This window comes from Patella vulgata, chromosome 3 (assembly GCF_932274485.2).
Source record: "Patella vulgata chromosome 3, xgPatVulg1.2, whole genome shotgun sequence".
Taxonomy (NCBI): Eukaryota; Metazoa; Mollusca; class Gastropoda; family Patellidae; genus Patella; species Patella vulgata.
The window spans coordinates 59,672,664-59,687,439 of record NC_065881.2 but is presented as its reverse complement, the minus strand read 5'-3'; the positions used below and the strand labels follow the sequence as shown (position 1 = coordinate 59,687,439).

Genomic DNA, 14,776 nt, shown 5'->3' with positions numbered 1-14,776 from the left:
CGTATCGCATAGAAGCCTTTTAGGAAATATCGGCATGTTTTTCTTTAATCCTAGATATCTCTTGTCAGGGTTAACGTATTTATAAACTTGGGCTAATTGGCACCATAGTCTCAAATTACCTATCTCCTGGAAAACAAATTGATGTGTTTAATTCTCATGCATGAATCATTGACGATAATTTTGAAATACAAATATTTATTTCAAACATCCAATTCTTTTAAAAAGAAAAACTATGCTATAATGTAGTTATGTAGATTAATATAATCCATGTTGTAAGTAAACATGTACATAGGTAAGGTTTTATTGCGGCATGTCCTCTCCTAAAGTTTAGCTTTGTTGGCGCTGCCACCAGCCATTTGGAAAAGTGGCTTGAAATTAGGATTTGTTATGGCCTCTCTGTCTTTGGTAAAACCAGATATATCGTATTGAGTTTGACCATCTATCGCCATTTCACTCAAAATTTTACCAATGAGACAGGCAAATCTGAAATAAAAAATCATTTTATTAAAAATAACAACAAACTCATTCTAGAGGTGTGGTACCATGTGTGCGCGACAATCCGTGTCATTGAAAATCCATATCACTGATACCCATCATGCATTACCCATCTTACCAATGGCGGGTATACGTAGACTACACATGCAATGCAAGCCTTAATGTTTGTTTGAAGTATGATTCCTATACGGTACATATCAAAATCATTGAAAACCTCCTGAATAGCTTCTATGAGTACGCACTGCGTGACGTAATCAATCTAGAAATAATTGTGTCATGTGTTTTTGTAATCAATCCAGTCTGTGTTCAATGATTTTGATATATACGCACCAAGCTTTGCACATTTCGTACACATGAAATCGTAGTCTGACACAGCCGCTCCGTGCTGTCCACAAGACCATGCAATATTTCCTGAATGTAGTTAGAATCAGAATCACTGATAAGGATGACATCAATGCGATTTAATGAGTCACAAATATTAACTTTTTTCCTCCGACAAATTAAATTCTAAAACATTTTTATTTTATGTATTAGAAAAATAAATAAAGCCGTTTAAAGTATTTATAGGTAAAAATTATTTCCTATTTAGTATAAATGGGTATCAAAATGAGTAAAAGGCACCATTCTGCCCGAACCAGTAACGTCTTATGTAAACAATGCACACGCCATTGAGCCAATGATAGGCGCCGCGTGCTATGACGTCACGTGTTGAAGGCAGTCATCTTTTACAGAGATATTATAAGAAGACCTTCGTAATACTCTGTCTAAATTATATTCCCACCTTTACCGGAAGAAACCATTCCCTAGAATATCAGAGTTATCTCCCCTAAACAAATGTGGGCTCCTCTACTCTTTATACATTTAGTTCAATCGCGAATAAACATTTCTTATATTTAGATATAGATCCTTGTCTTAAGGACTAGCATAGATGTGACCTGTGTTTTAATCACTTAAATTTAAGAGGGGGCAAATAGCGAGTGTTCGAGAGGCCCCTGTTCCTCTTCATACCCATCTTCACTCCAACCGGATAATATTACGTTCTTCCAAAAACAAGTACTATGGACCAGGAACAGGAACTGAACATGACCCCATCGCCGCCATCTTTGCATACCAAGTTTCATATCGGTGGTACTTGAATTGGCGGAGTGTATAGGCGCTCCTGGCTCAATTTCACTTTTGCCTGATCAGAGCAAGAAGTCGCCCCAGAAACAGAGCAAGAACAACAAGACGAGTACGTAGTGCTGGGGCCCAGTTCTTAATTCAAAAATATAAAAGATAGGTTGCAGGCAACGAAACATACGCTCAAAGCAGCTAAGTCGGCCGGACAGTCAACAAGAGTTGTCGCATATTTTTTTCTATTGTCGGTAAAGAAACAATTATAATACACTAATATCTGATAAAGAGTAACAACTGTGTAATTATCAGAAAATCATTAGAATTTGTTTGGCTTTTAGTTCTGCCCCATGCTAACGTTTAGTATACGAAACATTTAATATCACGAATTTAGCTGTTCAAAATTAAAAGAAAATCAATATACTTGTTCGTCTCAAGACCTTAAACTCTGTTTATCAATTTAAAGTCAATCGGATGATAACTTTGGTCTCTAGAGCATCCACAAGATTTTTCAAAGTGATCATGGGCTATAACTCTGGTAGTAATTAAAGGAAATCATTGAAAATCACTGGGATTCTTCATCTCACGACCTTAAACACTGTGTATAAATTTAAACTCAATCGGATATTAACTTTAGCCTCTAAAGCGTCCACAAGATATTCCAAAGTGATCAAGGGTCATAACTCTATCAGTAATTATCGGAAATCGTTAAAAATCAACAGACGCCTTCGTCTCATGACCTTAAAAGCTGCGTATAAATTTAAAGTCGATCGGATAATAACTCGAGCCTCTAGAGCGTCCACAAGATTTTTCAAAATGATCAAGGGCCGAAATCGCCGAAAATCAATAGGCTTCTTCGTCTCATGACCTTAAACACTGTGTATAAATTTAAAGTCAATCGGATATTCACTTTAGCCTCTAGAGCGTCCACAAGCAATTGTGGACGTCGGATGGACGGACGGACGGGCGGGCGAACGGGGGCGACGACAATATACGATCACATTTCAATGTGGACGTATGAAAAGTAAAATCTTCCTGTGCTTACTTGTACGCATGCCCAGCACCACAGCAGAATACAATGTCCGAGAAGCCAACATGATCACATTTATCTATGACGTAATGTCTATCTGGGGTCATAGTATACAGACATGTTTTAGTTTGTACAACAGGACCTATAAACTAATAGAAAATAAGAAACATCAGAAATGTTATGGTATATAGATATTACATAAATACACATGCCTTATCACACCTCCTCGAAAAGTCTAATCCTTTAGAGTTCATGTCCATCAAACATGAACATCTACGATAACAATATTGAAATATTTAGTTGTCATCAAGATGACTTACCCAACTTTTAATTAATTACCTACGTAACATTAATTGTGGCTTCCTAGAATCATAGGTTATGACCATGTTTAGAAGCTAAGAGGATTAAAAGTTACTTAACTCTGATAATAAGGGATAGTGTCGTTAGGGGGAAGTGAGCCCGGCCTCTCTTCACTCACACTGTCTAGCACCCGTAAAAAATGTTGGCTGTACTTAAAAGTATTCTTTTCCTTTAGTTTTTAAACACTCCAGTGTCAAGATGAACCCCTAATGACAACGTATCGTTATAAATAGTATTGCAGTGAGACAAGGGTTGAGCATTATCGGTAGTCACCCCTATTCCCATGAAACAATAGCTACCCCTATTCCCATGAAACAATGGATTATCAAGGTATGCTCGGTGTAAGAACAGATAGATAAATAGAAAAAAAACCCGTCCCTAGAAACGACGAAGAATATAAATGGTGAATGAAGAGTTTTCTAACTCAAAAGAGTTGGGATCATAACTAATTCCAGCAAATCAAATGAAAACTGTATTTCCCAGAATGGTAACAGCATGCTACACTGATATAAAAAGTTATAACGCTGGAAGGTTTCTCGGCATATGTACACAACGTTTCGAAAAAATGATTAAAGGCATTCACAGTGGAATTATTATCCAAAATTATCAACACTTTTTCCGACCTAACCAATGTGCGTAAGTATATTTGATAAAAATTAGATGTTCACATTTGTTTTCGCGGGGTCGCAGATTCTATAAATTGATCAAAGAAATAAATATGACATAGTTAATATAAAAAAAAATCATTGGAAAGTTACGGACATCTCAAAATCACTAATCTAACGTAAAGAAAACGGCCCATACAGTGTTCACGCAATCCGCAGAGGATATCTCTACGGGAAAAAGTGACGGCCATATACGACCACATAATCAAATTCACGTTATCGGTCACAAGATAACTTCGAATCTAGCATGTTTTACCGATGATCAGACCGAGTGACACTTCACATTGCACTTTTCAAGGACAGCTCTTGATTACACAATTGGATGATACGTCATTTTAAAGGAGCTGGTCCGTTGATATCTTTATGTGTAAAAATAACTTCGAAGAAATTATTTGATGCTCTGTAATACAGTTTAACGTTTCAAGTTTTGTTGAGGCCATTATTTTGTACTCGAGGGAGCCAATATTTAATGTAGGGTTTATTGCCCTGTCTTTCTGCAACAAGAGAGCTAATATGGGCGTACATACGGCATGCAGAGCTACGGCCTTTTTGTTATCTCGATTGCTAACTATCAGGCGATCTTTAACAGGCTGCAAATGATATACAATACACAGGACCTCGGATTTTTGTCCCACCGAACGACTAGACCACTTCCCGCGTCAGGGGATATCGGATTGGAAAATCTCGAGAAAATTTCTCGGTCAACATCGAGATCAACATCGAGATCGTACCCGAGGGAAGTAGTATATTTCTCCTTGATAAAAACTACAGAAGTCTTGTCATAATGTCGCTAAGTAATACGCATTAATTGTTTAACATAGAATTATGACCTTTGTAATTGTAATTCAATTACTGAATGCCATAAATACAATTTGGCTTTGTATTGTTATTTCAGTTGCATATTAAAACCCAGTTTAATAAACAAATTAGACATTGTTAATTCTGGGACAGCCCCTTTAATAAGGCGTTAATCTCGTTGTATTATGTAGGTAAACGTATAATAGATAATACCAATAAGTCATATGACAATATTATTTTAAGGGGTCATACTACTTCTTAGACCTTGATATGAGACAGGAGAAGGTCAATATGTAGGATTATGCTATTGTTATAAGGGGCATGGCTCTAAATTTTTTTAACCTTGAGATAAAAAAAATGATTCTAAAAAGTATAATAGATAATACGAATAAGTCATATGACAATATTTTTTTAAGGGGCCATACTACCTCTTAGACCTTGATATGAGACAGGAGAAGGTCAATATGATATTGTTAAAGTGCGCATGGCTCTATTTTTTGGAACCTTGAAATAGACAAAAATAGTTCTAAAAGCACACGTGAATGTAATATTAATGTATGTAAAGTGATTTATATTCAATTTTGGAATAAAAAAATATTGTAATTTCTAATCAATTATGTTCGGTGAAATTCGTGAACAGTTCCCTGCTTAGTGCATTCTACACATTTTTTAATTTATTATTTTGTCGTTTGTGAATTAGCCTTCACTAAATACTTCCACATTGTGCTGTGGGATATGTTTTATTTATAGAATACAAAATGGCACAAGAAACCATAGGGTACACGACTCGTGTACTGATTATAAAATGTTGATTGTGTCTTAAATATTGGATATTAGGATCCTATAGTTTCACGGCAAGATAACAAGATCAATATTGATTGAAATTGATCAATATTCAATTCTAATTCGTGTTTTAATTTCGAATATTATGGAAAAAATTTAGGTAGAGACTTAGCTACTTTAAATATATCCTCATCAGCAAATTGTAAATAATTTTAATACAATGTTTTACCTAGATACATAAACCTCTTACTTTCGGTGCTATAGATGCCATGAAGTCTATCGACTGTTTCTCTAGCTCTGCATTGGGAGTAAAGGTTCTGGTAGCAGCGGTCACGACCTCGCCACAAGCATCGGCACCTACTTTAGTTGCTGCATTCCCATGAACTGGGATCTGATAAAAATCATGGCCTGGGGTATGGTAAACAAAAATAGGAAACCTATAAAAGAATCTAAGTTTATAATAGCAAGTCTCGACGGCAATCTTAATCGATTGAAAATTCTTTTTTAATACCAAGAAAAGGATATTCTGGACAATACATTATTCTCTTGTTATTTTGGATTCAGGGATATTTTGGCCCCAAATTAAACAGCAACAAGAGAATGTTTGAATGGTAAATCGTACATGATTAATTGTGTTCGTGGCGTTAAATCTAACGATATTTAATGTGGTTGTGTCGGCCATTAAGGCAACCAAATCATAATCAGTACATTTCAGAATTTTGTTATACATTGGGGTGTAATATTGAGGATGGGGATCTTACTTGTCTTTGGTGAAATCTCTGATATACGGAGTGCCCAAGTAAGTAACTTGTTCTTGTGTAACTGTAACTGGTATGTGTACGCCTACAGAGCCCAAGACTTGATTAATCCAGGCACCGGCAGCTACTACTAAACGACGACAGGTGAACGTCCCTTTCGTTGTTTGAACCTAAAACATAAATAAAGTGTTGTTTAGTTAGATATCATTATTGCTATTTTTAAAAATCAATCCCTAATTGTTTGAAAATATGCCTTTATGTATATATGTTTATCCCAGATTTTGTTTTACGCTATGGATGCCTACAGCAACGAGACTAAAATTGTTCGACAGATCTTTCTTTGCAAATATTCAGAAATATGTCCACCCCAAGTCTCCTGTATAGATCCATGGTCGATTTGCAACTTAAAGTGCCTGTAATTTATGTTCTCAATTTAATTGATATCTCATTTTTGGCGTCGTTCACACGGGGGAAGGGGAGGTGCGAATGGTTCAAATAGCGTGTTTTCCAGGCTGAGAGCAAGTTACAATTTCCTTTAACTAGTTAACGTGTTAGTTAATGCGTTAAAATTTTAAGTTAACGAGTTAATATATAAGTTAATTATCGACGCTCCAGCAGGATGATCATTATCATACCCAACCTCTTTCAGGGAGTAAAAAAATAAAAATCCATCTCTCTCTCTCTCTCTCTCTCTCTCTCTATCGTTCCCGTGGATAAATGTAAGTTAAACCATCTTACCGTTATTTGTCCAGTATCATTTCTAAGCACACGTATTACAGGTGCGTTAGCAAGTATAGATGCTCCATAACCTCTAGCAAGCTGAATATGGACGGAATTAGACAAGGCAGCATCCACGAGACCTGCGTCCGGCTGATATAAACTGATGACATCTTTGCCAACCTCGAACTGTGGAAATTTTTTCATCAGTGCTTCAGAATCCAGGCGTTCGTATCTAAAATAGAAATAAAGTGTACCTATATCAAAGGAAAACTTGGATCTTGGTTGAATTTGACAAGGATCCCTTTCAACAAATCTGATCTCTATCCCGTTCGGAAGCTTTATTGGGCGCATAATCTCAGCAACACAAAGTCCTATTTTGCTGAAGATCATCAGGGTTCATCATCTCCTATCTTAATGCCTCACACCATATCTAAAAATTAACTGAAAAAACCCCAATATGGTTCAACCACTCACAATCACAATCACAATGCTAATGCTTTACCCTAAATTTGCAAAACAATCTGTACACTGAAATATGGGCGTATGAAACATTATGTTATTTGTATTTATCAAGAAGCTTTATCATTTGACCAATCACTAATCCATGTATTCAAATTTGAAACGGAGAATGTACCCGACGTTTAAAAGTTAAGCAGCTACTGTTTTGAAGGACTTACTTAATGTTATGGCTGTCCATACCCTTAGCATAATTTTCCATGACAAAATCAGCTTCTCCACGTCGACTCATATTTAAACCACCACATTTATGTACCAACTGTACACCAGATTCCTTCTCTACTTCATGCCAACTATAATTTAATAAATAACGTATTTTAAAATAAAGCTCTGCACCCCCCCTCCCCACACACACACACAAAATAAACTGTGTAAAATTATCTCCCAAATCCGGACTTTATTGTTGAATTTACAACTGGATTGTAAACATGCAAATTTAAATAAAATCGACTGCTTTTCAAATCGTTTTTCGTTTCGTTTTATATAACATATTTTTATTTTGCTCAATTACAACCATATAGCTGAAACGAAATAAATATTTAATTTTAATTATGGTGGTATTTTATAGAATGGAGTCCTTTTACAAAAATATTATCCTGAAATTAAAACTGCTGTTGGAGTAAAGTAAGGTACTGAATCAATTTCTCAGTTCGTTAGTATTTTAAATACACTTATCTTTGAAATTTCGAAAGTATTCTGAATCATCATTATTTAAAAAGTAAGGCCATTATAGAGACATAAGTAGAGTAATAGTATTTTTGATATTTATTACTTTAGGTATGAAAAGTTTAAATATATATTTGGAGGAAAAGCTGGACATATCTACACGGGGTGGAATGGCAGATATAGACTGGTTCATGTCCATGATAAGCAATATTCAGGGACATAAAATTCAGATCAACCTTATACGAAGTCGATAATGTCCAGTTTCAATAGTTTGAAGTACACACGACAAATCATGGAGCCAATGGGTGAGTTAAGAATGTTTCAAGATGTTTAAAGATGCCACCCCGTGTACAAATTGTGTGATTTGATGATATATTATCCTCTACCAATATCTTTTTCTGCCGTTTAATCACAGAGTATACTGGATGCCCAATTCTCTCAATGTTCTCACACTCTTTAGCCATGAGATCAATACACAAGAAGGGCCCGTTACATCACTCAAAGAGACTGGATGTCATTTAAAGGCTCAATACCACTCTTGTTGTAACTGAATAATATGTCCCAATCTTTATTCTGGTCAACAAATTGCACTAGTTTACAATATTCCAATTAATTGATGATACAAATTTCATCTTAACACACCTAATTTAAAAAATTGGAAAAATTCAACTAAATGATTTGAAAAGCCTGACGTAAAGTTTTTCAAATGTGACTTGGATTTAAAAATATTTTTGAACCCTCTGGACAAGTAAAATAGGATTTAATGGATAATTTACATAACAGGTAGGACACTAACACATCTAGTACTTAGAATAAGGCTATTTTTTATTTTCTGGAGCTGTCTAGCCAGAAAGAGTGTTATTGCCCCTTTAAGGATACCATCACATTTCCTCTTGTGCGCGCCACGTGGGTGTTTTTCTGGCAATCCATTATTTTTCTAGTAAGATTGGGTGTCTCTACTTTCCGCATAATAATATATACCAAATTACTATACTTTTATTGGAAATAACTATCCGATAAATACTTTCGTGGGAATGTATCTTTAATGTATCTACTTACGTTTGGAGTGTATCACGTGCTAACTTCGTGTATCGTTTATCATGGTAAGTTAAACGTCTGAAATTAAATAGGAAATATATTTTTCAGTATCTTTATAACTTTGTAGTAATTACCCAATACAGATTATAAAAAGTTAAACTACTGACCACTGAAATTTGAACAAATTGAGAATTTTCAATTGTTCACATCTTATGGAACTCTTAATGAAAACACAGAATTCAAAATACTCGAAATAGTCCATGAAATAAATCTTACACGATTCTTGAATGATCTTGTGAGCCACCATTATGATGCCCCAATTCAAACTGTTCTATTCCTAAAACATCTGAAAATTAAGAAATTAAAATTAAATTGACGAACGTGGTGAACGAATAAAATTTATCAATGATTGTCACAGAGTAAAGAAAAGACGAATAATTGATGAAAATAGAAACTGGGATAAAAACATGCGGGTTGCTTATTTATTTTTTCTGGTCAGTTTCTTATAAAACATTTGTCTACGGTATCACCCACGGCAAAAGCGGACCTTAACACCCACTGACGAACAAACAAACGAAGATAAATTTAGCAAGTACTCCTTTCTCCAAGTTACTATTCGATTAAAAACAAAGAGGCCTGATTTTAACATAGACATGGGGTTTCTAGAATGTAGACTTTCAGAAGAAGGAAACCCTGCTGTTCTGTATACTGATCCCTGGGTTAGATAGATAAATGAACAGTCTATCTTTTTTTAAGTTCAACTAACATCGGTTGTATCTATTGCAGATAATGTAATTAGGAAAACGAGTTTTTCTTATACTCTTTCCTTGTTTCCCTTATCCATCAAATAATTCACTGCTATCAGCTATGACCAGTCGGAAATGAATGGGCAAGAGGTAAAATCAATAGGGCTCATCCACTTATTCAAGATCCTTTGATACTTAATATTTGTCAAGTTTCATCAGAATGGGACAACAATGGTAGCCCCTCTGGAAGGCCTACACAAACCATACATATTTCAAATTTTGCGTGAAAAGCAGCGGCTATAGCTCTGGAATGTTAAGTCTGATAGGTACCAAAGTCTAACTCATCTAAGAAGTTAACATATAGTTTAAGTTTCACGAGAAAGGTCCACAAACTTTATTCATATTTCACATTTTGTGTAAAAGGCAGGGAGGGGCAGATGCGCACGGAAATTGAACTCGACCAAGAACTAGTGATACTCGTTTTAAGTTTCATCTAAATCGGAAAAAAATGTGACCTCTAGATGGTCCACAACCTGGGTATTACATGCTTTTATTATAATATTTGCGTAACGGGGAGCGGCTATTTGACGGGAAGTTCCGGTCCGATTTTCAGGAAATTCGGACTCAACCATAATTATGGTGTAACGGTTATATATTTGAACAGTTTTGAAAATAAGATAAAAATTGTGAAGGGCCCATAATATAAAAACGTGATATTTCATACAATCACGGGGTCATAATCCAGAAAGTTACGGTCCAATACGAGCTAATATCGAAAGGAACCCAGATCTTTGGGATATAAATATATATTTTAAGTTTTATCAAAATTGGATAAAGAATTCGAACCTCTGGATGGTCCACAATCTGGGTATTACGGTCAGATCTAAATATTAAGTAAAAAGGGTCAGGGCATGTGATTTTTGCCGAGGATTGTGGGTTAGGGTAAGGGCTAGGACTTAGGTTAGGGTTAGCGCTAGCCCTGTTTACATCTCGTGACCCTGACGAAATCTGCAGGTGGCCTTAATATTTAAATCTAACCCGGGTATTACATTCACAAATGATAAAACAATAGTACAAAAATCGTGTAGAGCGACTAAGCAGGCATAAACGATTATCGTTCAATTTGGACTGTTCAAGTATTTCACCAAACATAATTGAATAGAAATTACAATAAAAATATTGAAAGAATAAATGACTTTATATACATTCATATTACTTTAATATGTGCTTTTTATGCCCATCTTTGTCTATTTTAAGATTCCAAAGAATAGAGCCATACACCCTTTAGTTAATATTATGATAAGAGCACATATTATGTTGACTTTCGAGATAATTGTGAACCACCCTGCTTGTTGACATCTTGAATAGAGACATTACCTGCTTTTGCGCGTTTTGCTAACCAATAAACTGCAGCACTGCCAATTCCCCCACAACCAACTACGATATATTCAAAGTGAGTTCTTCCCTCGTCATACCATGTTCGTCTGCTAGCCGCCATGTTTACAACTGCTTATGTGCAAGATTAATAAAACCTCTTCACTTATATACTTATATCAGTGTGTGTTTTTTGTTTACTGATAATATACCGGTATTATATCTAGTTTCTTATCATTATTCTGTATCAACAAATATTGAAATGCAGTATGCATACACCATTACATACAATTATCCCCCTAAAGGGACGATGTCTCAAAAGTAAAAAAAAAGAATAAAAAGTACTATAAAGACAATTAGTATAAATCAGTTGAGCACGTACCAGTACGAACAAATATCATTACACGTACAGATTTGGCTGGCTTATGGTGTAAGTAAACTGGACCACGACCTATGAAAAGATTCATGTTATTGCCCTTCGTTTTATAAACTCTTTTCTATGAAAAGGGATAGTTACGGAGCCCGGTGTGGGATAAAAAATAAAGCAAACTATCTGGCGGGCTGGTTATTATCCACGCGTGGAAATAACTATAAGTGCGCGTCAGATAATAAGTAATGCACACCAGAAAAATTGTGCCCGAAAGATAATATAACTATAGTGGATCTACCACAACCCTCTACGGTTCAAGGGTAATTTCAGTGGGTGTTTGCGGCTCATTAATATAAACAATGCACACAGATATTTAGTAACTAGCTTGTAAAACGTCTACAAAATTCTACGAAGTAAACAAGGGCGATGACCTTGGAAGTAAATGTCGTTCAGAATCCATTGAAATCCAATGGCCATCATTGTCTTACTAATGCATACAAATTTGAGGTTCGGCTAGGGGGCCAAACTCACAATGGGGCCCAATAAATTAAAATGTCCTACCAAATTAAACCTCCATTCTGAATTTGGCCCCCTAACGGAATTCACCATCATTATTAGGAGGAATGCCCAAGCTTATTGGATTCAGCGGGTCGAATTCTTAAAGAAACCATCTTCAAACCGAGGTCCGAGTGAATCTGACACATATTTTACACCACTAAATAACCAGCAAATGCCTTATGTCGACCATCTTGAATATTTAAATTTTCCCAAGGGTGCCAGGGTGGCATCATCCGGATTCTGAATCTACACATTTTGAAGATATATAATACACCAAATAACATTAAGTGGACTATATTTCCATATCAAGGGGTTTGGCAACCGGACTATCTCCTAATCAGTGTTGATGCATATTATATTTTAAACACCGACGGGTGGTATGTCAGTGGTCACTGAGTTGAACCACTACTTATTATTCTTCATACGATTACTTAATCTTTAATAGTTATTACATACAGATGAAAATATGTAATATCCAAAATTCTCAATAAATCTGACCACAAGCTGATAATGGAGAAGATATTGGAAGGTCGGGCTTGGCTGTCGTGTCTGTTTGCAGAACCCCACCACACAAACTTCATAGCAATGGGCAGTACGATCCCTGGGGTGCTAAATAATTTCCAAGCAGTTTTAAATGGTACACACTTCAGTTGCGGGGCGTGGCAGGTTGGGCGTGTCTGTCAGGGGTACACCGCAGTAGTCATTCATGATTCAGATGATACAGACTTCAGCTAATCTAGTCTATTTGCGGGGCGTGGTATTTTGGGCTTGTCTGCCAGTGGTAGTTCATGATCCCTGTGGTGGTGCTGAACAACGTTCAAGCAGTTTTAGGTGGTAAGGATTTCAGCTAATCTAGCCTAGTTGGGGCGAGTATTTTGGGCGTGTCTGTCAGGGGTGACCCACCACACAAACTGTCTGGCAGGGGTCATTCTTGATTCCTGTGGTGGTGCTGAACAACTTCCTAGCAGTTTTAGGTAGTACAGATTTTAGCTAATCTAGCCTATAAGCTGTGGTATAGCAATTACATGACTGTCAGGGGTACCCAATTACTAAAATGTTTGTCAGAGTGTTTTTGTAATACTTGAAGATGTAATCTACACTGCTGTACCAATGTCATGTAGTACTAGTACTCTTTTGAGCTAATCTAGCTCAAGAATTCATATCCAGAATCTCAGCCCTCACAGTCACATCCACCGCCAGATACCCGGCAGACTTACATTCTGGTGATACCAGATATGTATGTATATTGATACCATATAGGTAAAAATGGGTATACTTATAAAGAGAATTTTTAGTGTAGGTAAAGCAGAGCTAAGACACACCAGGGTTGTGTAACTGGGTGTATTGTTTTAGTTCATCAATTCTTAAAGAGACATTAGGTAAGATAAAATAAAGAGCTGCCAGTTTTCGCTATCATAGTTAGACAATAATAAATGGAAACAAACTATGTTGAAAATTTCAGTCAATTTGCTTCACTCTGAACCGATATATTAGTCATTGAATTTTAGGCTAGTCTCGGTCGTCATTACTGACGTTGGTATGATAACAAAGAAAGTCTCGATTATCCATTTTATACGTTAACTTATCCATCACAAAATGTTTTCAAATCTTTATGTGCAGATTCTGTCGATTTCCAAACGCGTTTTTATAGAAGGGAGATAACCTACTTTAACGCGTGGAGGCAGTTCACCTTTTCGATGGAATCAATGCTTTCCGCCACGAATGGGGTAGAATCTGGGCATGTCTTTGCTCTGAAGGTGGAATTAAATGGTGTGCAGATTCTGCCGATTTCCAAACGCGTTCTTATAGAAGGGAGATAACCTAATTTAACGCTTGGAGGCATTCACCTATTCTATGGCATCAAATGGGATAGCATCTGGGCATGTCTTTGCTCTAAAGGTGGAATTAGTGGGCGGTCTACCTCCGTTTAAGCCCTATCTGCCAGGCTTTACAAAGTTGGTTTATTGTAGATTGATTTTTTGAACAAAATCCCAACAGATGGATGTTTTGATTGATATTGTTTTCGCAAAATCTGTGCATGGATCTTACAAATAGTGCACGTTAATTAAATATGGCGATAATTTGTTCGTACTTGTGGATAATTCTTTCCTCGAAAGGCGACTGTGACATGTCTGAAGTTGGCCATCTTTTTGGAAGTTGATTAGTTCTAAGACAGCGATAGAATAGACCAGAAGGAATAATAATGGACAACGAACTGTTTGGTTTTTTTTTAGAATAAGTGGTGGGTTTCTTCCAAAAAATGAAGTTACCAGGCCAGTTTACCGGAGGAAAACGAATGTAGACAGCAGACGATGATGAAATTCATTTTCAGGGATATTAAATTCGATGCCCAGATGGATATAGTCGACCCAAGTATATTGATGGCAATGGAAGGTCATGTGGAAAACATGATCAATTCTTCCTCATCTCAGATATGCGATTACAGACATTTGACATATTTTGATGAGAGCGGATCCACACTAACGTCCAGTTACCATTTCAAATTACTGACAATGAACACTCAATATCCATCTCTAAGAACGTATCGAACGGCTGAAGTTGATTTATGGAGAATACCGGACCAACTTCAGAATTATCGGCAGTATATTCCTTGTTTAAAAAGCCTTGATATGTCTAAGAACAACATCCAAACTGTCAATTTTACCATGGTCAGCACAACGCCATGTTTGTTATCGCCTACCCAGCAACCAAGTTATATAAACTTACGCTTCAACAAGATTACAACAGTTTCTGCCGCCATGTTGGACACCATGATGGATAATGAC

At 36.2% G+C, this 14,776-nt stretch overlaps 1 protein-coding gene across 1 annotated transcript; it reads right to left on the bottom strand.

Annotated features, from left to right (window-relative positions):
• Positions 1-249: 249 nt before the first annotated feature.
• LOC126816771 (monomeric sarcosine oxidase) lies at positions 250-11,187 on the bottom strand. The gene is made up of 9 exons (XM_050543490.2): positions 11,066-11,187; positions 9,219-9,288; positions 8,964-9,020; positions 7,400-7,531; positions 6,741-6,954; positions 6,006-6,172; positions 5,495-5,681; positions 2,654-2,787; positions 250-483 (listed from the first exon to the last, which is right to left on the bottom strand). The coding sequence occupies exons 1-9, from the start codon at positions 11,184-11,186 to the stop codon at positions 321-323; spliced, it is 1,245 nt and encodes a 414-aa protein (XP_050399447.1). The 5' UTR covers position 11,187; the 3' UTR covers positions 250-320.
• Between the last annotated feature and the right edge of the window lie 3,589 nt (positions 11,188-14,776).